Genomic DNA, 27,313 nt, shown 5'->3' with positions numbered 1-27,313 from the left:
GATTAGTTTACCGCGAGTATTTGTAATTGAATAATATTTTAGTTATCTTTTCCACGTACTTTTTTCAATTTATCTATTTTTTATGTCTAATCTTTCGAGAACATATCAGATTCTTTTATTTTGCCGATTGCTAGCATTTTTTTATTGAATTCCAAAACAATGTGTGAAAACGCAACGTATCGTGGCCGTACATGCGTAAATGCATCTTACCGTCCGTCGGCAAGGGTGAGTACTGATGCCACAAATAAAAATGTTATGGATTTTGTTTTGACAAATTGTCTGTTTTGGCTTCGTGGGCAAATCATCTCGTATATTTTCTACCTTATAACTCAATTATGTTTTGTACTTGCTCTTGGTTACTCGAATTGCATTTCATGAACGCAGAATAATTTGCGAACGCATAAATCACAAATTTCAAACTTTTTGCATTTCGTAAATATTGATAGTGACCAATCTGTTTGTATTTCAAAAAATTGTAACATGTTCCAATTAAATTAAATTAAAAAGAGAATAGTAAATAACTTAGTGTGTATTGCAGTTCATGTCATAAATGCGAGAATGCTGTATGTAAATGATATGCAAATTAATATGCAAATTTATGCTAATTAGGTCGCCCACCAGCTAATTTGGATTGTGGAGAACACTGGACATCTTGATGATTCACTGGAATCTTAACTGCTTGTATCCCAAAACCTTAGTCTGTAATCAGATAGCTTGACAACCCTCCCTTCTTTAGTGGAATCTAAAGCTGTTGCATCTCTGGCTCATCCATCATTATTGAATGAATGAAGTGTAATGGAATTTATTCAGTGGAATGAGAGTATAGTGAAGAGATATTCTTTCCCAGATAGGGAATAGTGGTAGTCAGTCTAGTCAGCAACTCACAGACGTTCAAGTTCAGTTACCGGTACCACAAATATTTAAAAGTTCACTTAGTTTCACCTTTATGTAGTCCAACACTTTCCCTCTACTATGTAGTGCATTGCATTCGGACACAGGTTTCCAGAGGGTTTTTACTTCTGTTTTTTCTTGGTGGCGGACATGGACAGGGATATCATAACTAGTGACAGTCCACCACATCCACGCATGTAAATAAAGCAACTCTGGCTCATCCAGAGCATTCAATCAGAATTTAACACTTTTTATGGTGATAACAGCTTATTGTCAAAACAAAGTTAACTAACTTACTAAATTAGAAATGCATGAATGAAGTGATCGTATGGTAAAAATAACCATACAGTATACAATATATTTTTTTCTAGAAAAAAAACTGAAAGAGGGAGCACTGCAATTCAGCGCGCTACCAAGTGTGAGAGATAGGGTTCTCTCTACCAGGGTGTGTAGTTTTTGATAATTCTAAGTTAAAATGGAGCATTCTATGGCTTCCTTGTGGCCAAAATTACTATCAGACAGGTCAAAGTTGAAGACTGTGGCCATGTGATCCCTGGTCAATCAGTATTTTATGGCTGCCAGAGGATCTGCTCCTCAGGGTAAGGGGCACATGGCCATGGCACTGCACCCTGTTCCCTTGTTTAAAAACATCCCTGCAGTAAATGCAATGCTCGTTTAGATGGGTTTGTTATAGAGCAAATACAGTCAGATAAAATTTCACAATAGTCAATAAAAAGGTTTTTGAAATATAACACATAAAACAAAATAAAAATGACACTCTTATCTGATTACTACCTTATACTAAAATATTTGAAGAACAATAAATAATATTCTTTCTTTCTAAGAACCCACTAAGGGACGACGTCAAAAGATCGATGTTGGATAAAAAACTTATTTCCTTTAGTTTGGGGGTGGAGGGTTTTGACCTCAAAAAGTTTCCATCCTAAAAAAACGATTTTATTTTTTAATGAAGTCAAAAAAATCTTGGAGTATTTGTAGTTTTTTTTTCTTTCTACTATCCAATCATGGATAGAAATAACCGAAAAGGAAAAAAAACACATCCAAGACGAGAAAATGGTTTGGTTCGAGTGTAAATCTGTGCGTCAAATGAGGTGCATTTGTAAAATCTTTTTACACCCACCCGACAACCAACTGCTATGCAATACTACTGTTCGATTATAAATTTGTATTTAATGGTGAATGTAGTTTAACGCCATGACCAATATTTATCAATTAAGTTTCAGTGGGGGGTAGGGGGGTTTGGAAAAAAACTAAAGGAATTAAGTTTTTTATCCGACATCGATCTTTTGACGTAGTCCCTAAGTTTCAGCACTTACAGACAAGTGACATGATCTACAATGCTGTTTCTCAAGTCATCCACTATCTACTTCACAGTGAAATGTGATAGTCTATATGTGATCATATCCACATCCAATGACTTCCACATGTGAATGTAACTGACAGGAGTGTAATGTTTGTTCTACTACTTATCACTAAGGGCAATAGTAGAACTTGACCAAAATTTCAAGTACCAAATAGCATGAAATCCATGATTGATATAGAATTAACATGCAAAATATTACCAATAAGAACACTGATAACTAAAATTATTTTATAAAACATTACTTAACTTGCTCTGCCACATGAATATGTTCCTCCATTATTATACCTTGAGTGAAAAAAACCTACGTTTGAAAGAAGAAGAAAAATACATGCATTATTACAAAACTCGCCACTGTCATGTTTATTATAAGACTGCACTCTCTCAATTAGAAGAACATTAGGTAGAAGATAAGTGTTTTGAAATTGTATTTAACTATATTGTAATATAGCAGTGAGCTTGTGGAATAAAATGTCATTTTCAGGAATTTATAATTCATAAAAATTCATAATTTTTTTTTTGTTTCACAGAGTTTTTCTGATTAAACTTTTTTTTACAATTTAGTTGGGCTTTTATTTTAAAAACACCTGGTACTGATCACACCATAATTGAACTGCTAGAGATAATATGTTTGTTTAACAATAGACAAAAATCAAAGCAAAAAAAAAAGTGTATTTTGAAGTAATTGACATTTTCTGAGTTCCCTCAAACAATTTATTCTGCCATGCGAGGATGCTGCAAATACATCATTTGTGCGATACCAACTGTTCAGAGTTCACATATAATTAACTGAATTGCAGTGTTATGGCATAAAAGCTGATTCATTTGACACTTTTTGCACAAAATATTACACAAATATGTTGCAAAATATTACACAAATATGACATGGTTTCACATGTACGGAAAAAGTAATGTTATAAGGCATTATGACAGCACATCGTTGACTTTCAATAGCTTTTTTAACAAAATGAAATGTCTGATTGAAATGAAATTTTGACCACATATATATGATCTACAGCAAAATCGAAGTATGGAAATAATATTCCCATCGCGAATGATTTGTAAAATATTATATTTTGTTGAAAATTAGATGAAAAATGGGTAAAAAAACTTTCACGATTTTTTCACGCCACATATTTTCATATATTGGCTGAACCCAGGCACATACAAACACATTAGAACATTGTCTATCCATGTTTGGAAGTGAGCAAAATTATCTCTTAAATGACTCAAAAAATGGTCAAAATTTGGGCAAAAAATAGTCATTTCGGGGCTCGAAATTAACTTTTTTCCCTATTGTCCATTGAGGTGTTCTAAAAAATAAATTTCAATGGTCTCAATGTGAGGATGGAAGGTCCCAACCAGGTTATAGGAAGTATGTATTACAACAACAATAAAGTTGAGTCAGAGTACAGTATTTCTGTATAAACTAATCGTCAGTTACAATAAACTCAAAATCAACAGATTCAAATGTGACTTTATTATTTTACATAACAAAATGACACAGATTGTGAGGATATGACAAAATATGCACATTATGTCATAACAGGGCTGCAGCTGTAATCAACTGATGCGAATGTTGATGCAGCTGCAGTCCTGTTTTGCCGCATTCTTGTGATAACTTTATTACAGTTATACATCTTCAAACTAATTTTGGCAAATTTTGGATGACTGAATGAGACTTTTTCATACACTTCTATAAACACAGTGACGGAAATGTTGCAGCATTAGCATTGACATTATGTACAGTTTTTTAGAGTAACCGAGTTTCTATTGTATTCAGTTCCAGATGTATAATGTGTTATCTTTTGTTTATTTTATTTATAATTTTTTTCTAGCCAGAAGGCACAGCTCAGCACAAAATGCGAGTCAACAGGTCTAGAGAAATATTTTCACAACTCATTTGCCCTGAGGTAGATTTTGAAATTTCTCTGTGCTTTATGGCAGTGTACTTTTATTTGTATTTGACCTGATTGAAAATATAGTTGGGACTCACAGAGAAGTGGATTTTTTTCAGCCTCACCAGGTTCTTTTAAATTAGTGGGACCTCACCCTTTATCATGATTAGAATCTTGATAGAAGTGACTGGTGATGACAGATAAGAACCATAAAACGGTGGGCAAAGGAATGCTTATATTATCAATGTTTTAAGTAGCTCTTTATAAGATTTATGGTACTAAGCAGGATATTCCTGTAACTCTAGTGGAGTTGTGAAAGTTGAAAAAAAACAGTACACTTTAAAAAAGGATCAGTTAAATTGTTGATTGTAATCTTGCCATTTTTGTGCTTTCAAAGAAATTTAAACATCGCTGTTTTATGTATGAATAACTTCATAATGGGTGGCTCAGTTGATGTTCTGAGGGGCACAGCGAAGTTGTTGGGGGACACCCCCTCGTCTGCACGTTGTTTGTTCAAACTTTTTTTCTGTTCATAATTGCTCTTACAGCAAACAAAATTTCCTTCAAAGTTCGCATACAAATTACAATTTGTATCTCCTCTAGGATAAATGTATATAATTATAGTTTCTTTAAAATCTAATGTTGTATACCAAATCCATAAAAAAATGATCAAGCGAAACCATTTGACCATCATATATTTTAACCGCCAACAATTCAGTGTACACATTTCACAAATTTTGAATCTAACGTCAAACTATATGAATCAATTAGATGCTGTCTATGATTGTGAAATCTAAAAATCTACGAATAATTCAGGAATTTCTGGATTCCAGGCTTAGTGGCCTACTGGAGATGAGCAGATTTATGACAATATTTTGAGGATGGCGCCAAAAGTTGATTTCGATCAATTATTTAAACGTGTAAGAATATGTCACATTAAATCTCAGATTGGATAATTTGTGCATAAGTATGATTTAATTTGCAAGAAAAGAAATGATAACAAGGCTGATGGTCAAGATGAGAAATTATACAACAGGATGTTAGAGTAAAACTCTGTGATTCTAAGTTTACCGTCAGTTTGACAAGGCGGACGCCGGAGATCTGACCGTAATTTAGCGACACGGGATATAAGAATTTCCACCTCGGGATCAGAGTATAGGTTTTATACCAAAGAGCGTCTGAACAACGATAAAAAACTACAATTGGTGGAACGCAGAAAATTGTGCGTTTTTGGCGGTAGTTGTTTGGTCGTGCAGTTCACAGACACTCGAGAAACGAAAACACTCACACCCATCTATGAAAACACAAAAATGAACTTACCTTCGACAAAATTAACCATGGTAGAGAAAAACCGGAAAACTAGTGACAATACAGAGCCGATTTGATCACTCCTTGACTGCAGGGATACGTCAGCTGATATTGCGCGCCACTCTTCTTCACAGTCCCAGAGTTCTTTGCGTTTGTCCAGCGCGTGCTATCGATCCATGACAAATTTGCATATTCATTAGGACCGCCTTGAGTTCCAGAGACAGTTTTTTATTCAGCGCTCGTCGTTGGTCTGAAATACCGCGCTGTGATCAACATCGCATGCGTCGTATCTTTACGTACATGTTGTTTACCACCATATTTATCACGGGCAATATTATTTTGTTCATATTTATTTGAATTCCCTGAAGGGGTTTGTTTAGGTTACTTTATTTTTTCCCAATTCTTAAATAAAAAAATATATGTCGTGTTGCCAGGGCGATGTGAATCATTGTACAACAACTGTTGAAAGATTTATAGTAATGCGTTATTTTTATAGTAGCGAACTTAACACTAAAGTAATGGCGCCCGTTCTCTTCGAAAAATAGAAATATTGAAACATCGCACCTAGGTATCTTATCGCATGACATCATAGTTCTGATCACAGTCTAGGTAGTCGGGAATCCAATCATTCTCTCTCCTCTTTTCGGGAAATTGTATAAACAGGCCTATATCATAGGCGGTATCTAGTCTCCCATCCGGGAAGTTATTATCATGGTCACCACTGCTTGAAGTGTCCGAGAAACTAGGCGGGACGGACAGAAAAACAGTCCAACTTGAAAAAAAAAGTAATTCAGCCAGGAAGGAAAAGAACGTGGTTAGTCTCCGACATTTTACAACGGGTTATGTGTGTATGTCGGGTTTGTTCCCATAGGCATTGGATAATAATGCGTAGTATATATATATATATTATAATAGCAAGACTATAAGTGTAGAATACTAGTATTTGGATTACTTGCCCATTTCGTGTTTTTGGGTTAATGTACAATAGCAAATGTCACCTGAAACGCAGTAACGAGTTACGTACTAGTACTTATTTTTAGTATTACTAGTACGTTGCTTGTTTGTTTTTTGGTGTTTTTTCATAAAGTAAAATTGCATGTGTGTATTAATGATGAAAGCCGGGTTACCGCTGAATAACGGCCGTTACGGTGGGGGGGGGGGTGGGGGGGTTAAGCTTCGCTTAAAACACCGTTAAAATTACGGAGCGTAAATCGCAGAGAAGGTAATCCAGATGATATGAATCGTCATGCGTTCGGGTGGACATGGCCCCTTTCTCCCCCTCTGGATCCGCCACTGGTTACGGTGGATAAAGAGAAATGGAGCCATACTCGCTGAGGGATTTCTAGCTATGCGGGTTACCGAACGTTGACAACAAATACATTTGCGAAAGTGATTTGTTGGGACTTGTTGGACTTGTTTAGTGGCTTATTGTAAACTACATGAAAAAAACACACCCCTCCAACCGAGAAAAATATTACCCGCCCTCTCACCAAAATTTATTTTACCCACTGTACTATTTGCATAGAAGTGAAATTGCCCTCCCAAATCCGAAAAATCTCCCCGCCCACTCCTCTATAAAGTATTTCCCCGCCCGCTCACAAAACCTTACTCGAACAGCTTTTCACACGAACAGCTTCGTTGACTGCTTCCGTATAACGTGGTTTAGGTTAGCGCACTGTTGCGTCGCCTTTATTACCTTGAAAAACACCGTTGTACGTTGTTGATGCCCAAAATCTGGTGTCCCAGACGGCTCCTATCGTCATATAAACCGCGTTAAAACAACTATAGTCACGGACCTGGTTACATATGTTGAAGTGTTATCCATTCCGACTACCAGTGACGTATTTTAAGTGTAAACATTTTTGTCGAAACAACAAAGGGTTGTTATATTATAATAAAACTCGGTTCCCACAATGCAATGCTTCATAGCATTCACGACCTTTGGACCCCACATTTGTGCATTCTATCATCATGTCACCAGGGAAGCTATAACTTTAATCACACGCAGCGTACTGAATTGTATGTTCGTCGATACAGTCAGGACAACGACCATCGAATATTCAGTAATGGAAATAACGTTAAGTTATACAACCCTTACTTCGTAGCGACTTGTTGACCCGTTACGTTATTTCGCAAAGGTACGCTTTTTGAACCTTGACCTCTCGCCACCCTTTCAACACACATGGTGGGCTTCTCAACAATATCCACATCATAAGATTTCAGTAATTTCTATTCTAAACAAACGCCTTTCTGAAAGCTAATCAACGACGGTCTTCGGAGAATGACGTAGACAAGGCGTTACGACACTATACAATGCATACATCCTATTAATTATATACGTGTTATCTAAACCAATTATCTCTATACTATATGACTATTATATTATTAGCGATGCGATATCACATACTTCGATGGAAATACCGCTCCATGTTATTTATGGGACTTGCGTGTTCCCTTATATATCTGTTGATGGTCACCAATCTAGTCGATCAAGATCAAGTACATCAACGTATTGCTTCATTGGTAGGAGACGTAGACATCGCGTTATACAAGATGAGAATTCTTATGAACAGGTACGTACGTGACTAATGGTGTCATCATTTAATTTTTAGTGTTATGTGCAATTAAAGTTGACGGCTAACAACAAAATTGGTCTTTCCTCACTCACAAAAAATCCCACAATTAAATAAAATAAACAAACAAACAAAGTAAACAAAATCAAACAAACAAACAAACAACGAATAAATAAATAAATAAATAAATAAATAAATAAATAAATAAATAAATAAATAAATAAATAAATAAATAAATAAATAAATAATGCATAATGAGTGAATGAGTGGGTGAGCGAGTGAGTGAATAAATAAATAAATAAATAAATAAATAAATAAATAAATAAATAAATAAATAAATAAATAAATAAATACCTTAACTAGCATACAGTGTTTATATATTTTGTGTGTGTTTGTCCAATAAAATAAAATATCATGGGAGAAGGTAAATGGCGAAAGCCTCGAACTTAATTTCGGGGTAAATCGGCTTTCGAAATTTATACACTGCAAGTCAAAGTGAGCCTGTATTATTATCAAATGCAAAACCCTCTAATGTCAAAGGCTTCGAATTTGTATAAATAAACACACAGTACCATCACATAGCAGGACAATATATACCGCGACACTACGGGCATGCTCTATCCAACCACAATCACTTTAACCCGTCAGTGGTTAAAATAGTTATGCATACGTGTTGTGCTGGCTGGTGAAATAATTATTGCTCACGCTTTTATAGGGCGTTTTACAGTAACATTCCCAATTCTGCGACGTTTCATTCAAAACATCGTAAAATCTAGACACGATGGACATAATAAGTTACCGGTACATATCGTAAATTATTTTCTTGTGAAAATAATCGTCACACGCTCCAGCAAGCACATAAAAAGTGACAGATTGCAGGATAGCGCCAAGTATAATAGGTTTATTTAAGAGTACATGTGACTTTGACAGATCTCTCAAACTTAATTTATGTCATCTGACTGTTTTATTGAGAATTATTTGAACATGTATTTGAACTTCACTAACAACAATTCCAATCGAAAAAAATATGGTTGAAGTGGAATAACACTATTGCCATGAAACCATTAAAAGCAGCATTAGCCAGACACGTTAATAGGAATATTTGTTTTTATGTATTGCAGTACTGAGCATGTGGAAATCAAAGTGAGGCATTGTGAACGTCATCACATACAGCACAAAATAAAGCTTGTCATCCCATCGTGAGTAATATTGTATACCTTTTGCTAACATTTAAAGTAGTAGCGACATTTTGTGCGTCAAGACACTCAAATCCACAACTATCATAGCAAACCTAAACACCCAGCTATGAAATAACTTAACGTAATACATTTCGAACAATCTTTAACAATATATATCAGGAAACCAGTACTTACAAATGATGCTATCTCCCTAAACAAACAGCAATGACAGCTACTACTATTAGAATGACGTTATCTCATTTGTATTGCAGGTTCGATTCCAACGAGACTTTATTCATCCAACATGGATATAATAAAATACGAGATGAACGCTTCTTTTCACTTCTAAAACTGATGGAAACTAGTGGAGACAGTAAGCATTACCAATATAATCCGGTGTTATCGAGAGATAGTTATGATTAAATATTATTAATAAACGTTATTTTGTCAACCCATGATTAATTCAGTATACCCAATATATTAGGACATGACATTATTGTTTGAATGAAAACATGAAATACACACTAAATGGATATTGCCTTTCCACTTGCTAACATGGGGTCCTATTTATGTATATATCCAATCTATGTCCAATGAAAAATTATGTGTGTGGTTCTTGGTTGCAGGTGTACTTTTACATTATTTAATTTGCTGTTTAAATTTCGACTTTTATTTATATATCACAAGAGTTAATGGCAATGAGTAAATGATTCACAATATTGTTATTCCATGGTACTTTTCAGTATGTCCGCCGTGTCGTAGCGAATAAATAGCAGATGTCAAAGGTGGGAACTAGGTCATTAACAGTGACTTGTGATACATGAAATAAGCAATGTTATTTTGTACAACCAAGACTTACACATTACATTGTCTTTCCACACAGACCTTGGTGTAATAGACGACTTGCTGAAGATGATACCAAGCACGAATAAAGAAGACAGATTTGGGTAAAAACGTCACGCTTACACGCAATATTCTTAGAATGTTGACAGCTTCAGGTCTAGCGTATTGTCTTCTTATTACCTTACTTTTACTTTATCATTTTATAGAATACCAAACGCTGCAATCGACAAAGAACATAAAATCATTATTCCCACATATTCACGTCTCTTCACACAGTAAAATAACAATATCTTGATCACATTCAATTTGATTTAGCTTCAGTCTTTTGCCATTTTTTTATTCACTGCATGACTAAGTTTGATAGGAAGCTGAGTCCATATTTTTAGTGGTTTCAAAAGTCATAAAGTTTTCACAGCATCGCCCTAGAATCTTTCTCATAGCTCCATATACTTAGGTGATTGTCCATCACCCGCCAACAATTCTATTTTTGACTTCTTTCCGAAAACTACGAGGGGCAAAATAACTTGATACTTAATATGTGGGTACCCTGGGTGGGCCTTTGTCAGATTTGTTCATTTTGTGACAATATATAATATTTTTGCTTTGTTTTTGTAAAATATGATATTGTCGACTTCTATTGAAAATTACTCGCTCAATTGTTTTAATAATTGGTATGTAGATACTTTGGGTGAACCTCTGTCAGACTCGTTCTTTTCGTTACGATATTCTGAAATATCTATTTGGCGAATATGTTTGTTAATGCTAATTTCGACTTTTTCTTGAAAACTACCATTTCAACTGGGTTGATCCTCGGGCGAACCTCTGTCAGTTTAGTTGATTTCGTGACGATATCTTCAATTCTCTATTTTCGCTGAATGTTTTTGTCATTTTTGGTAAAAACTGTTTTTTCGACTTCTTCTTAAAAACTACCTGCTCAATTGCTTTGGTACTTGGTATGTAGGGTCCATGGGTTAACTTCTATGAAATTTATAGCAAAAGCAATTGTAATTGCTAAATGGCAACAGCCAAATAAACTGCCATTTCTATGATACAGCAAGAACATTGTGGGAAAACTAATAACCATGGCAAATAATAAATATCTTATCATACAGAACATTATCAATCTTGTTTTAAGGAAGACTACCTACGAAAACTGCGGAGCTATTTCGCCTATTAGGTCGTTTTTTAGAATTCGCACAGACTCATATGCCCCGCGATACTTGGCATCTTGTGATCACTAAACAATACACAAACTTAGAAAATGGGGTCACTGTAATGTATAGAAAATAGCAAATGTCAATACACAGTTTAGTTTAGTAACTTAATATTCTAAGATAGCCTGCATTGACGAATGTGTTACAAGTCTGGTAAACTCATAGTACGTGTAACAAAATACAAACAATTACAATCGAGTAATGACACAGCTTAGTAATCTGTTTTAATGTTTTAGGTCGTAACAACAAAAAAACGAGGCGCGTGACCGTAGAATAGATAAAAATGATTAGACAACAAAATATGAACGTGAAGTTCCATAATACTGGAGACTGTCTTGGTCTCATTAGCTGATATTTTTGCTTTAGATTCACTGCCTCATCTGAACTTCTGTATAAATTAAAATGGTTAAAATACCCAGTCCAAAACTGTAACATAATTTAAGCATATGTGTCTGTGCAACCTTGAAAAAAACTTCAGTGCAAAACAGATTTTAGAGCGCAGAAACTTTGTATAGAGTGACACTCTATATGGTATGTGTCAGAATAAATCACAACAGAAAATGTCACTTTGTCCCGGCTGTATTCATCCATCGCTGTCTGCAGCGAACAGTAATGCCATACGTATCTTAGTCTACTACATTGGCCTATAGTTGCCAGTGTTCAAAAAGTACAAACTCGTGGTATATTTTCAAATGTAATCACCAATGTGTTGAATGTATTGACCAATGTGCCGAATGTATTGTCAATATATTGGAAGTATTGACCATTGTACTGATCAATGAATTGACCAATGCATTGAAAGTATTGAACAATGATTTGACTAATGTATTAACTAATGTGCTAAATGTATTGACCATTTTTTGGATGTATTGACAATGTAACGAAAATATTTGCCAATGTATTGAATGTATTGGGCAATCTTTTACAACGTAATATAAATTTTCTATATTTGTAACACCTTTACCACTATCGGTCACGTATTCTCCCCTCCTCAAATTTTTCAGACCGTAAGATAAATGTAGATCTCGTTCGATAAATGTGTCTGATTGGCAGATGCTCTTTGGGAGATTTTCAAAATATTAAGCACTGTAGTTTATTCTAATTTGTATATTTTTCTCCTTGTTTCCATTTCGGGGAAAAGTGCCTAGCCAATACATGACACGATTGTGTTTGACTGGGGAGGATATGTAATCACATGTTATATATGTTGCTGAAAGAGGCAGTACATAGTAGTTGGCAGTTAACATAAGACCTACTGAATTTAAACTATTCAGTGATTAGGGGGATGAAACCAGTGGATACCATGAAATTTACAATACAGCGGTCTTCTACGTATATTTTGTCTTTGAAATATGACGAGGAACAATAAACACCACTTACTTTACCACCTGCAATATTACAGTATGTTCGCTGTATCAAGTGTGATTGGAAGGTGACAATGGCATGGATTTAGACATGCTTAAATATTCTCTATCAATCTCACATCTATATTTGCAATTATAGCAATAGCTGTAAGAGGTGCATCATAGTCGGAAATTCTGGAATCCTTCGGGGAAGACGCCTGGGTTCAGTTATTGATAGCTACGACGTAGTTATGAGGTACGATCACAGTTGAGAAGCGACAGACGAAATTCGAGTTAATTAATTGATACATTACCATGAGTCGATATCACGACAAGCTCACTTAACATCATTCAAGTTGAAAGCTGTTCGAGTAGAAGCCCCTCTACCTACAACCGCTACCACATCAGCGCGACGCACTGTATTCATCACTATCATTACGTAACCTACTTAGAAAATAAATGAAGTCGTATACCGTATCATATTATACAATTGAAAGTAATATTGCAAGCAACTGCTTGTTTGTTTGCGTAGTTATTTATTAGTAACATAGTAACATGTTATGAACAATTCACAATCATCGAATATATGTAAATAACACTCCCTGTTGATTCATTATTACTTGTACAGTAAGATTGCTCAATAATTTGACATAATAATCATCAAATCATTTCGTACGTGAATTGCATCATGGGAATAATAATATCTTTATTTACAACAGAATGAACAACGCCCCAACCAGTCACTTCAACCTCGATGTTGGAACCAAAACTTCTTTCCGATTTATCTTCCCTGAATCAGCTTTTTTCGATGCGAGGGAGTATAACCTGGACTCTGACGTCGTCTTAGTCGCCCATAAACGGTCCGACTATGAATGGTTATATGCCGTATTGAAAAAGGTACGATCAATGATTTACGTAAATCTTAAGAACACCGGTACGTATTTACTATGCATTAGAACATTACCAATATGCAACATGATTGTATGCTGCAATGTAAGTCGGCCATGAATTTTACTCCATAGACATTTTGTGGGTATATTATAATGCTACAAATGAAACTTGTAGACATTAAGGGACGTGAGAAAAATCATACTACACTATACACTGTAGGGATACTGGAAGAATCGACCCAAAGTAAGTACATCAGAGGTTCCTCACATGTAGTTCTCCTTTATTACTAATCAGTCCTACAGCAGAGGTGTCGCCATGTCCACTGAATTGTCAGAAATGTCTTACACTTCTGTCAAATTTATAGATGCTAACGGTGTAACCTATTGACGGATAATGTGATGTACAGGTCTTGAGTCATAATGTAGGCTGGCAAATTCATACCACATAATACATATAGTATAAAAACATAACATATATGTAAAAATTGCTGCCAATGGATAACTTTATAACATTGTATGAAAATAACACCCATACGTGAGGTAATGTGAGGTAATGTGATATTTGTGATATAATGTCTACATCGTCAAACCCGCCATCTACAAAATAGTTATATACATTGTTGTACCGTAGGTTAGTAGTTAATGTTAATGTTATAGAAAATGATCGTTTCTGCCTTATTTTTTACCAGGTACCACTTCAAGGCGGAAGTTTCTGGAAGAAAGTATCAACAAACTTCCCTAAATCCCCTGAAAATGTCAGGTTGCTGCATCCACATATACCAATATTAGCCAGGGACCATCTTCACATACCCGTAAGTATATGTTACACACATTATTAATACTCATAACTACGACACGTGGGATTACCTACAAATATTAGAAAGAAACGCACCGTATAAGAAGTAAATTATATTTTTATGTCAAAAGAACTAATACTTCAAATGATTTAGTACCAGGGCGGAACGAAAAGATACTCTCGATCGGCGTTGTCACAAATGACAGTTGCAGTGAATGTAGGGTAATAATATTATGAGTGTTTCGTTGGTATGCACGGCGCAGCTAACATTGTAATTCCATACAGAACTTCAGTGAAATCCAATCGTGGAAATGCGCGTGAATCAGCTTGGGAGAGAATATCGTTCTAGCAAGCCTTGTCACTACAGACAATTTAGTCGTCTCGCTCCACTCACGTGTTACCGGTAGTATTTTGTATAATTGTGTTTGCAGATTAGAGCGTCAATGGGAATCGTAACTCTGGTGTTTGCTCTACACTATTGTGACCATGTTGATATCGTCGGATTTGGTCATGATCCAAATATGCCATACCACTACTATTCAACGAGATTAGTGAAGAAATCTCCCATGATCTACGGTCATAACTGGGACACCGAAATAACATATTTAAAAAGATTACTAACAGCGGGTGTGATTGGAAATGACTTGACTGGTTTCATAAAGAGGGATAACTAGGTAGATACAAAAAGCGAGACTTTTTTGAATAGTGTGGTAGAGTAGACTTCCGCGTTGTTCATTACACCATGTCGTCATATCAATTATTCAAAGCAGATCTATGGGAGTTGTGTTTATGCATAAGTAATGATGTCAATTCCTACACCCATATAGTCAAGATAGTCGGTAAATTCTGTAACTGTAGTCTTTATATTATGCACACTTTCTGAAGTAATATAAATATGCTTTTGTCTAGATTATCCCTCTGTTATAAAATTCTGATGATATTATTGTTTCAAGTAATACATTTACTGATTTATTAGGTATAACTTGGTACCAACTGCTCCACAAGTTAACAAGTTGACCATAAAGTAAAAATGTATTTTAATTACACGTCAGTAACATACGCAGTTATGAACAGTAATACTGTTAATATAAAATCATTGGCCAATGTGTAGTTGACATTATAAACTGTGTTCATCATTACAAAATCCACACGAAAGATTGGTTTACTCTCAACCCATAGCAAAGGTTCATCTTAAATTACCGCATCCCAACATATCAAACGGTTCATCGCATATACTGTGGATGATATTCGCTCACATTCGATTAGGTTCAAACTGCATGCATTGGATCGTAGAGTTACAATAAAGGAAGCGTAATGTACATTTAAACCTTACACTGTTTATTATGGAAATGTTACAACAAAGAAACTACAATGTAACAAGAAGGCAACTGATAAATACACGATAGAATGCCCTTTTTATAGGGTTGAGCAGGATTCACACCTATGGATTAAAATTGGAGTGAGACACAGTGATTGGATTTCAATATTGGCACATCAGCTTAAAATCGACCTTGCAACTGATTCCTATTGCGTTCGTGCTGTCTGTTGATTATTATTAATTGGCTTGTATAAACCGAATCTGTGTTTCTTTACAATAGAGATACATGCATCACGGTATAGTTTCAGGCATGTAACAACTTTCAATTGTTGTATCTCAGCTAATATAGCCTGGAATTGTATAAAATAAGGACGAAAAGATACAGTAAAACATGATCTAATAATATAACTAAGTTACGAATACGAAAGAATGAAACTGAATAAACAACAACAAATATGAATCAATGAGGAAAAACACAAGTGGATAAGCATCCACAACATATACAGACTGCAGCTCATATATCAACACATGGAATTACAAACAGTCTAATGAATTTCCATCCGCAGACACGGTAATTTCTTTCCATGTATACGATCGCCGAATATCATCAATGTACAATTAACTGTACCTCAATTAAAAAAAACTTCTTATTCAATTGTTTCACCACTTTATGTGCTATGCATACTTAACAAATAATCTTGCTGCTTACCTGAATCCACCATAATTGCAAATGACTGTATGAAATAAGAAAATACTCACAACACAGATTGTTGTATATTTTAAATCTTAAAATTTTAAATAGTGTGGTGCAAAAAAGTTTAGCGTTATGTTCATCTCATTGCTTGAAGTAGGAATCGTAATAATACTGAACAATAAAACAAAGACACAATATTATAGTCTAGTTCTTTGGATATAATGCAGAGGGCACATAACGAACACACTGTGCAACGTGGCTGTTGTAAGAAAGCAAGCAAAGAACAGATATAAAACAGTAGAGTGGGTATTGATTTGTAGTAAGATGCACATAATTAATACACAAGATGGGCATAATTTTTCAAATAAGGCTCAGTAAAAAAAGTTCAGGCGGATGTAATGAGCAGATAATATACATTTAGATAGTGTTATTCACGCCAGGGACTGGTACAAACAACACATTGGGATGAGTGTTCAGGTGTTGTAAGAGGCAGATAATAAAACATGCTTTAGACTTTATGTAAGCAAGTTATAGGTAAACTATGTAAGACATTATGCTGAACACTATCCGGGAGCTCACTGGCTACAAACAAAGTAGCAGCATTAACTTATAGAGTGACATATGATGATGTTATTATTTGATTCCCATTGCACTATATTCATAGCAGGTACAATATTGGTGATTTCTAACTGATTCCTGAACATAATATGCACGTGATCAAGTTGAACATTTCCATGACCTGGATGATAACCCCTATTTTGTGATGATCAGACAAGTAACCTTTCGTTTTACAAATTTTACTGTTCCCTTTCTCATAAATTCTAAACGTCCTTTAATTAATTACATGGTTATCATACATCGCATTCTTAGATAAATCTGGCGTAGTGCCTTTTAAGCCCATTCTTCTAATCCGATATATGCGATATAATGCTCAATATTTACAACACTATTAATACAGTTTGTATTGAATCGTTTTGATAATTTCTGAGAGTTGATAAATGCTTTAGTGTCACAGAGTTGACTGCAATCTTCAAAGTGCATTTAAATGCATTTTAACAGAAATGTATCGAGTTATGTACACTCTTGAATCATCCACTAGTGTAACACAATGTTTTTGTATAACGAAACCATATGCTAGTATATCATAATACTGTATCGTTTGTGCCCTATAATTAAAATAATTCAAAGAATGAACAAATACTTCGACTAGCATAACTAGTTCTACAGCTGTTATTTTTTTTCCTTTATTCATGTAATTTTCCGCTAAGATTTATTTTTATTTTTATTGTTATCTATTTTTCCACGTTGACCATCTTCATTAACTCTTCATTCGAGATTCTAGTGGTTACATTCTGATCAGTAAATCGAAAATGAATGTTTCTAGTTTCATGCCGGACGACAGTACACAAACAATAATTGTCGTGCCAACGTATACAACATATCTTCCGAGTACAGGCAGCGGACATGACCGACGTTATTTGGTCACATGACCAGTCTGATTTAAACGCTATGTTGAACAGGTTTACAGTCATTCTAAGTATCTGAGTATCTATGAGATATATATTTTAATCCCCTTCGTGTTATGTGACAGATAGTCTGATTTATTTTGATGACCGACATAGATAGTGCATCAACGGCAAGCCGTACGTACATAAGCGCGTTGCGTCTTATAGTGTTTTGTTATTTTTTAGAACTGAAACAGCTCGGGCTGATTGAGATTTGACAATGTATTACAATTTCATTAATCAAATACAACACAACATCGCAGAAAGTGAAATACACGTAAAGGGAAATAATATTTGATATGGTCTAAACATTGTAACATGACTCCGCATGTGAATGGAGTTAACATACCCACATGGTTGTGCTATTACCATCAGACAAGCGTATCGGGTGGTCATTAAGAAAACCCGGATCGTAGTAACACCATGGCTGCATGGGAGCTTATCGTCTCTCAAATTCTATGCATCTATTCGTTGGTCTTCGTTACAGTAAACGGTAAGTGATTTGATCTAGATGTCAATATGCTACATTGTAATAGTTATTCCCATACTATATATATTCAGGATAATGCGATATGTTTTTTTTTGAAACTATGCAACTTTAATTACAAGCTGAAAGTCCTGCGTTTGAGATACACCTTCTCTGTGAGTAAAATAATACAATAAATATCATAGACGGGACGATATTAATACTGGTTAATTGAACACATTTTATTAAAATCCGCACATTTTACTAGCATCGGAATGCTATTACGACGAATCGGGGGCTGACTACAGAGGTACCGTATCCAGCACAGTGAGCGGCAAACGGTGTCAACACTGGACGTGGCTAATCCCGCATTTACACGATCGTACCCCATGGAATTATCCCGATGCCGGCCTTGGAATGCACGGTTACTGTCGCAATCCTGACGGACACCATAGCGCATGGTGTTACACTATGGACCCTGATACAAGAAGTGAAGTATGCGATATTGGCAAGCCTGGAGAGTTTTGTGACCGTGAGTACTTACATATACCTAGGTTTAAAACTTATATGTTTTCACTCATATCTAATTCATTGTGATTAGTAAACAAGGATGGAGGAAGCGCGTTTGAAGGACCCTAAAAGTAGGTACTGCTCTTCAGACGGATGTCGTAAATATGCGATTGAAACATGTCTTACAGCCACGAATACTATTTTTGTATTTATGGACTGTGTACACCTTCCTCGTAATACTCAAGTGATATTTATATAACATTTGGATTATGTGTGACATCGACCACACACAACGGTATGTTTGTTGTCTGGACAGCATTTTTTAACTCAGGCAGGAAGGCTGATGTACATACATTGGTCACATTATATATACCTTGGCCCATGCACGCAACTTTAATACAAATCATTATAGTAGAAAGATCGTTTAGTATGTAAGGTACAGTGACATGACTAAGTGTGTACAGTAGAAGAAGCGCTTGCACTCGTCAAGAGAATATGCGTTATATTGTCAAGTAAAACATTTGTTGTTTACAAAGTAAAACGTCGATATACGATAGATTAATTCAGCCTCTGGTCGTAAATCTATGCTGACATCGCGTGTAGTCAGATTACACGATGTGGTGATAATTTACTGCCAACAGCTGTGAACTGACTCTTGATAGTTTATAGTTTTTGTTTGATCGCCGTGAAGTAGACAATGTTGTTTTGAAGAAATAATTGTCACGACTCTCAAAGTCGTTAGTTGATGCGAATGAGGTATGTGTATTTACATTAGTTTGTGTAAAGTAATAGACAGTCAAGACAATTGCATTGAAAGGCTCATCTAAACAGCTGTCAAGGATAACGGTCAAAAGGTTTATTCGTCAGTGGATAACCAGATGATAATACCAGGGGTAGAAAATATCAATGAACAAGAAACATCGAAACTACTAGGCACTGTTTTGTTTATTACCACCCCGATTTATCGATTCAGATGTCTTTCATATTACGCTGGAAAATGGTATTGTTTAAGCACATAAGATTGGACATATGTTTCATCAGGAAACTATAATTTCATTTTGAAGTTGATGTCAATGCTGCTACTTTTCAATACAGTGAGCTATATTGCAAACAACTGGTTTGGTTGCTTTTTCGTTTGCATTAATAGTGAATGTGAATTATACCAGTCTGAGTGAAAACCACGATTTCATTGTTTTATCAGTTTCAACGCCAATGCCAGTGGAAAAAGAAGATTGGCAAGAAGAAGTTGAGGTAACATTTGACAAACCGGGTCAATGTCCAAACGTCGATGGCATAACAGGAACCTGCACCGAAGATTGCTTGCTGGACACAGACTGTACTGGAACCGCGAAGTGTTGTTCGAATGGATGTGGTCACGTGTGTACTGAAATAGGTCAGTGTTACATATGCAAATTAAACATGTTATCAGGTGATTTGATTTGTTATTTGCAATATTAGTTAGACTAGATATGTGGTAACTGTTCCTGTCAGATAAATATAAACTGATGGTGGAATGAAGTGAGTTCACAAATGAATTTGCTGACAAACATTTCTAATACTTTTCACTGTTTTGGCCCGAGTATAGATTGATAGATCTGTTAAGCTAAGTTGAAAGTGGTGGAATATATGTTTAGTGCAATTTACTCCCCCCCCCTCAAGCCTCCCCTTTCATGCCCCTGTAATGCGCAGGGAAACCACCAAAATAAACAGTTTCTATACAACATAGTTCAATGTGTACTTATAATAAAAATACCCTTGATATTCTGGAAAAGTATGTCAATTGTTTTACAAGAACGACTGTTCCAATGTATTTTCGTCTTCTCCATTTCCCAAGGTTGTTTTGTATACTAGAAGAAAATGTCTTTTGAAAGCATTCCGTATATTAATTTCCATTGCACAAAAAAGCAGCAAATACTTTTACAGAATCACAGAATTGTCATGTACCCCCGGCCATTCACGCACACTGCAAATCGATTACCACATTCATAGTTGTTGATACTTTGCAGCCGCCATGATGGATGTACAGTGGCGTATTTTGGACCCCGGATACTGACCTTGCATACGGGATACATATATTGCCTTTTCATACCAGTTCAATTTTCTTTCATTATTTCATCCAGATTTCATGATATTCAAAACCAACCTTCATTTCACAGTCACTCTAGTTTTCACTTTTCTTAAATTATTTTACTGATCAAAAGGCTTGTCACTCCCATCATGCAATCACCCATAGTACTTCCGCAGACACAGCGACGATCACCAACATACAGTCCAAATTGTACAAAAACCAGAATTAAAACGTAGAAAATCATCAATCGTCATTTTTGTTATGCTAATTTTTGTGTTTACGCTGTTATATTCATTGTAGATATGTTTCGTTTTCACGCGGAATAAAAGAAGTCTGTATTCAATGTAAACTGTGTTGTGTGTGCATTCAGTGTACAGCTATATACTGCTTTTATAAATATTCATGTTCAAGGGCCACAATAATGATCTTATAATATGCAAGTAAACATTTTTTACTAGTTTTATTCAATTGTCAATATATTGGCATACTATAATAGCAATAACCCCCTGCCGAAGTTGATATTGCACAATTCACGACATATATGTATGAATTGTTTAACATCTCGCGATATACCCACCTTCGGCGGGGGGGGGGGGGGTTATTGCTAAAATATAGTTATAATACCTAGTTTTATTACTCCTTAAACAGCAACCAGATCAGAGGGCCGAACAGTATTTTGTAAATCATAAACTTAGCATCGAGCTCATTTTCATCTGTTTTCGTTCAAAACAGCCGAACCACCGCCAAGTGTAGGAAGGTGTCCCAGCCCAGATTCATTCCAGTTTGCGTTCTGTGCTGATCTTTGTTCTGACAACGACGATTGTGATGGTAGTAGTCTGTGCTGTTACAATGGGTGCGGTCATGTTTGCACTCAACCAGGTAGTCTCAAAGTTTGATGATCATCTCGCATTTTTAATCCTGTTATGTAGAAAGCATTTGTTAAAGTACTATCTTTGGCATATCTTTGTCGGTTATTGTACTCCCGGTACTCCCATTTAGGCATGACTGTTGTCATGGCAATTACCGACGGTTCTTGTATACTCACGTTGTTTGTAGCAATCATTATAATTGTACATTGATTTCTCTCCCTTTTTATTCAAGTGACCGAAACAGAAAAAGGAGTACAACAAGAAGAAGTACTTGTTGAAAGTGTTGGTCAGTACCCATATTTCAATATTTATGTATATTTGTTTACACTCACTTCCAGAAAAACCTATAAATTAAAAATCTATAATTACATGAATTAATTAAGCTCTGCTAAGTATTTATCTAGTTAAATAACTTTAATTCATACTAGCGATTATTACCTGAATATGGATTACGCAATTGTACATTTCACCATATAACTTAAATTTGGTTGAGTATATACAGCATAAAAAGGATTTCGAATCACTCATATGTCATGATTTCAAGTAATATTATGTTGTTTCTAGATCCCTCCCTGAGACAATTGGAGACTGTATGTCCGATGCTTTTCGGCATTTGTGTAGATGAATGTGCTTACGATAATGCTTGTGAGGGGCAAATGTTTTCACAATAAATGTGAACACACATGCATATAACCTGGTAAATAATACATTCTGTACATAACATTTGTTGCACGGCATGGTTGCTATATGTTATTCATTCAAATAACTGATAATTGTTTGAATATTGCCCTACAGTACTCGCAACGCCAACACAAACGCCAAGGTTATGTCCCAGCAGTGATTCGTTTGATTTCGCCATTTGTACTGTATTTTGCTCAGAACATTCAGACTGCGATGAAGGTCGACTATGTTGCTCTAACGGATGTGGACGTGTTTGTACAGACCCAGGTAGAGTTATACATCAACTTTTGAGCTACTAGTATTCATTTATCGAATTACTTGTTGTGTAATATAGCAGGCCTATTAGGGTTCTTCTTAGAATTATATTGAATCTGATATCACTAACATATTGATCATGTCTTAGGTGTTAGGTGGCAAATTATTTGAGTTTAAAACCGATTCTGAGATTATTGTTTCTCTGGAATTGTATAATATTATCCAATGTACATACGGGTTCAGACAATATGTAAAACAAGATATATAAGGCACATTTTTGTGTCTTTTAGCTCAACATAATCAAAGCAAGGAAATTATCTTGAACTAGAAGTTAGCATCGGAATATAAATGTATGTGTTCAGTTATACACATATTTTATAGGTGTCTAATCTTTCATTGATGCTTTGAACAAAATATCCGATTTTAGCAAATATTGCAAGGTTTGTTTTGATGACGTCCCTATTTTGTGTTGTTTGTTTATGGCTGGTGCGAGTTGGGGGGGGGAGTATGTATGTGTGATGTATCGGCAATGCGACGGATAAGATTGTCTTCATACTGTGTTGAAGGAAATGCCCTTCCCATGTCCCAAAATCATGTTAGTATGAATAGTGTATGTATGTATAATGAAATTTATGAAATATAATCCCATCGCGTGTAATTATAATTAATGGACGGCCAGTTATTCTTACGAACAGTCCGTGTTTACGAAAAAAAATAGTCTACGAGGTTAGATACAAAAGACAACATGATACTTACGACCATGTATTTCAGTTCCTGATGTTAAACCAGGAAATTGTCCCGAGCTTGAAGATGGCACAGGAGTATGTTTTGAGGGATGTGGGAATGATTATGACTGTGAAGGAGACACTAAATGCTGCTCCAATGGTTGTGGGCATATATGCATGACTCCGGGTAAGTGTAGACTCAATAATATGAAAATATAAATAATTATAAAGTATAATTCTACAATAATTTTACAGACATTGCAGTAATTTTACACCCTGACACCCTTTTTTGCCATGATTTTGTAAGTTTAAATACTGCCAATAACAATACAAATATATAAATTTTTGCTCTGTGCAGTTTTTCATTTTGATTACAAAATATATATTTTGAAAATATTTGTACTGCGCCAGAGAAATATTCCACACCCTAGTTAACATTCGTGTCCTAGTCATATCAATGAGTTTCGAATGACAAGCTTATTGAATTGGCTATCCGAGGTGTCATCGGAATATGCTTGCAGGGATGTGGGAATGATTATGACTGTGAAGGAGACACGAAATGCTGCTCTAATGGTTGTGGGCATACATGTATGGCTACAGGTAAATGCAATGTAGAACATCAATATAAAAATAAAAACGATTTTTAAAGTAGAAACCTAGATTTATTTTTTTGTTTTGAAAATATTTGTACTGCGCCAGATTAATTTTCCACCCCTCCCCAATTGAAATTCGTGTACTAGTCTTAGTAAAATATATTATGGTCACTCTATACATTCATTCCTTTTTTATCAATAAATGTATATTTTTAAAATATTTGTACTGCGCTAGAGAAGTATGCTACCCATCCCTAATTGAAATTCGTGTCCTAGTCTTATCATTGAGTTTCTAATGGCCAGCTTATGATATCAGCTTGCTGAGACAGTAGTAACAATTTATTGACACATACGTAGAATATTGGGCTTCTATGACAAGAATAAACAATGAAAGATCACTTATTATAGTGCCATGTCTAAGTGTACCGTACAAATGACTGTCCTAACAAGTAATATAATTCGTTTACTTCAGTTCCTGATGTTAAACCAGGAAATTGTCCTGAGCTAGAAGGTGGTACAGGAATATGCTTGGAGGGATGTGGGAATGATTATGACTGTGAAGGAGGCACGAAGTGCTGCTCCAATTGTTGTGGGCATACATGTATGGCTCCAGGTAAGTGTAATGTAGAACATCAATATGAAAATAAAAATGATTTTAAAGTATAATACTAGATTTATTTTTTGTTTTGAAAATATTTGTACTGCGCCAGATTAATATTCCACCCCTCCCCAATTGAAATTCGTTTACTAGTCTTAGTAAAATATATTAATGGTCACTCTATACATTCACTCCTTTTTATCAATCAATGTATATTTTGAAAATATTTGTACAGCGCCAGAGAAGTATGCTACCCCTCCCTAATCAATAAATGTATTTTTTTTAAATAATTGTATTGCGCTAGAGAAGTATGCTACCCCTTCCTAATTAAAATTCGTGTTCTAGTCTTATCATTGAGTTTCTAATGGCCAGCTTGCCGAGAAAGTAGTAATAGCTTATTGACACATACGTGGATAATTTAGCTGTTATTACAAGAATAAAGAATGAAAAATCAGTTGTTTTGTGAAATGTATAAAAGTACCGTCCAAATGACTGTCCTAACAAGTAATATATTTCGTTTACTTCAGTTCCTGATGTTAAACCAGGAAATTGTCCTGAGTTAGAAGGTGGTACAGGAATATGCTTAGAGGGATGCGGGAATGATTATGACTGTGAAGGAGACACTAAATGCTGCTCCAATGGTTGTGGGCATATATGCATGACTCCGGGTAAGTGTAGACTCAATAATATGAAAATATAAACGATTTTTAAAGTATTATTTTACATTTATTTTACAGATGTTGCAGTAATTGTACTTCGTGTCGCCCTTTTCTCTAATGATTCTGTAAGTTTTAATACTGCCAATTACAGCACAAATAGATTAATGGTCACTCTATGCATTCATTTCTTTTTTGATCACTAAATGTATTTTTTTAACATGTTTTTGCTGTGCCAGAGAAATATTCTACCCCCTAGTTAAAATTCGTGTTCTAGTCTTATCAATGAGTTTCGAATGACAAGCTTATTGAATTGGCTAGCTGAGGCAGTAGTAATAGTATATTGACACATAGGTAGATAATTTAGATGATATTACATGAATAAAGAATGAAAAATCAGCTGTTTAGGGGCATTGTCTTAAAGTACCATTCAAATTACTGTCAAACAAGAAAATACATTTCTTTTCCTTCAGTTCCTTATGTTAAACCAGGACATTGTCCCGAGCTTGTAGGTGTCATCGGAATATGCTTGGAGGGATGTGGGAATGATTATGACTGTGACGGAGACACGAAATGCTGCTCCAATGGTTGTGGGCATACATGTATGGCTCCAGGTAAATGCAATGTAGAACATCAATATAAAAATAAAAAACGATTTTTAAAGTAGAAACCTAGATTTATTTTTTTGTTTTGAAAATATTTGTACTGCGCCAAATTAATATTCCACCCCTCCCTAATTGAAATTCGTGTTCTAGTCTTAGTAAAATCTATTAATGGTCACTCTATACATTCATTCCTTTTTTATCAATAAATGTATATTTTTAATATATTTGTACTGCGCTAGAGAAGTATGCTACCCCTCCCTAATTGAAATTCGTGTCCTAGTCTTATCATTGAGTTTCTAATGACCGGCTTATGATATCAGCTTGCCGAGACAGTAGTAATAGTTTATTGACACATACGTAGATTATTGGGCTTCTATGACAAGAATAAACAATGAAAGATCACTTATTATAGTGCCATGTCTAAATGTACCGTACAAATGACTGTCCTAACAAGTAATATATTTCGTTTGCTTCAGTTCCTGATGTTAAACCAGGACATTGTCCCGAGCTTGAAGATGGCACCGGAATATGCTTAGAGGGATGTGGGAATGATTATGACTGTGAAGGAGACACTAAATGCTGCTCCAATGGTTGTGGGCATATATGCATGACTCCGGGTAAGTGTAGATTCATCAATATGAAAATATAAACGATTTTCAAAGTATAATTCTACATTTAATTTTCATATATCTCAGTAATTGTACTTCGTGTCGCCCTTTTCTCTCATGATTTTGTAAGTTTTAATACTGCCAATTACAGCACAAATAGATTAATGGTCACTCTATACATTCATTTCATTTTGATCACTAAATGTTTATTTTGAAAATGTTTGTACTGCGCCAATGAAATATTCCATTCCCAAGTTAAAATTTGTGTCCTAGTCTTATCAATGAGTTTCGAATGACAAGCTTATTGAATTGTCTAGGCGAGGCAGTAGTAAAAGTTTATTGACAATTATGTAGATAATTTAGCTGTTAATACAAAAATAAAGAATGAAAAATCAGTTGTTTTGTGCAATATATAAAAGTACCGTCCAAATGACTGTCTAAACAAGGAGTACATTTCGTTTGCTTTAGTTTCTGATGTTAAAGCAGGAAATTGTCCTGAGAATGAAGGTGGCACCGGAATATGCTTAGAGGGATGTGGGAATGATTATGACTGTGAAGGAGACACGAAATGCTGCTCCAATGGTTGTGGGCATACATGTATGACTCCGGGTAAGTGCAATGTAGAACATGAATATAGAAATATAAATATCCTAGATTTATTTCTTTTTGATCAAGAAATGTATATTTTGAAAATATTTGTACTGCGCTAGAGAAGTATGCTACCCCTCCCTAATTGAAATTCGTGTCCTAGTCTTATCATTGAGTTTCTAATGGCCAGCTTATGATATCAGCTTGCTGAGACAGTAGTAACAATTTATTGACACATACGTAGATTATATCGCTGCTA

At 35.2% G+C, this 27,313-nt stretch overlaps 2 protein-coding genes across 2 annotated transcripts in view; both read left to right on the top strand.

Moving 5' to 3' along the window:
* Nucleotides 1-7,475: 7,475 nt before the first annotated feature.
* On the top strand, nucleotides 7,476-15,228 carry LOC100371462 (CMP-N-acetylneuraminate-beta-1,4-galactoside alpha-2,3-sialyltransferase-like). Its single transcript, XM_006816640.3, has 9 exons — nucleotides 7,476-7,616; nucleotides 7,868-8,051; nucleotides 9,173-9,250; nucleotides 9,502-9,602; nucleotides 10,113-10,176; nucleotides 12,790-12,885; nucleotides 13,349-13,526; nucleotides 14,209-14,331; nucleotides 14,747-15,228. The coding sequence occupies exons 2-9, from the start codon at nucleotides 7,870-7,872 to the stop codon at nucleotides 14,987-14,989; spliced, it is 1,065 nt and encodes a 354-aa protein (XP_006816703.2). The 5' UTR covers nucleotides 7,476-7,616; nucleotides 7,868-7,869; the 3' UTR covers nucleotides 14,990-15,228.
* A 3,027-nt stretch (nucleotides 15,229-18,255) lies between these two features.
* The window catches only part of LOC100372129 (uncharacterized), a 28,172-nt gene continuing 19,114 nt past the window's right edge, over nucleotides 18,256-27,313 (top strand). The window contains 12 exon segments of the mRNA XM_085498399.1: nucleotides 18,256-18,325; nucleotides 18,567-18,830; nucleotides 20,010-20,144; nucleotides 21,978-22,031; nucleotides 22,541-22,693; nucleotides 23,453-23,593; nucleotides 23,905-24,006; nucleotides 24,472-24,612; nucleotides 25,125-25,265; nucleotides 25,727-25,867; nucleotides 26,335-26,475; nucleotides 26,935-27,075. Of these exon segments, the coding sequence (XP_085354525.1) occupies nucleotides 18,256-18,325; nucleotides 18,567-18,830; nucleotides 20,010-20,144; nucleotides 21,978-22,031; nucleotides 22,541-22,693; nucleotides 23,453-23,593; nucleotides 23,905-24,006; nucleotides 24,472-24,612; nucleotides 25,125-25,265; nucleotides 25,727-25,867; nucleotides 26,335-26,475; nucleotides 26,935-27,075 (1,624 nt within the window).

Source organism: Saccoglossus kowalevskii, chromosome 4 (genome assembly GCF_978046115.1).
Source record: "Saccoglossus kowalevskii chromosome 4, keSacKowa6.1, whole genome shotgun sequence".
Lineage (NCBI taxonomy): Eukaryota > Metazoa > Hemichordata > Enteropneusta > Harrimaniidae > Saccoglossus > Saccoglossus kowalevskii.
Note: the sequence above shows the minus strand (reverse complement) of the source record. Positions and strands in the feature narration are given on the sequence as shown.

What these genes read in the sequence shown, in the direction of transcription:
- LOC100371462 (XM_006816640.3), top strand. Translation starts at nt 7,870, where the DNA reads ATGCGATATCACATACTTCGATGGAAATACCGCTCCATGTTATTTATG. An exon ending in ATAAAGCTTGTCATCCCATC is followed by an intron (nt 9,251 to 9,501) that starts GTGAGTAATATT and finishes TTTGTATTGCAG; the next exon opens with GTTCGATTCCAACGAGACTT. An exon ending in AGCTACGACGTAGTTATGAG is followed by an intron (nt 12,886 to 13,348) that starts GTACGATCACAG and finishes TATTTACAACAG; the next exon opens with AATGAACAACGCCCCAACCA.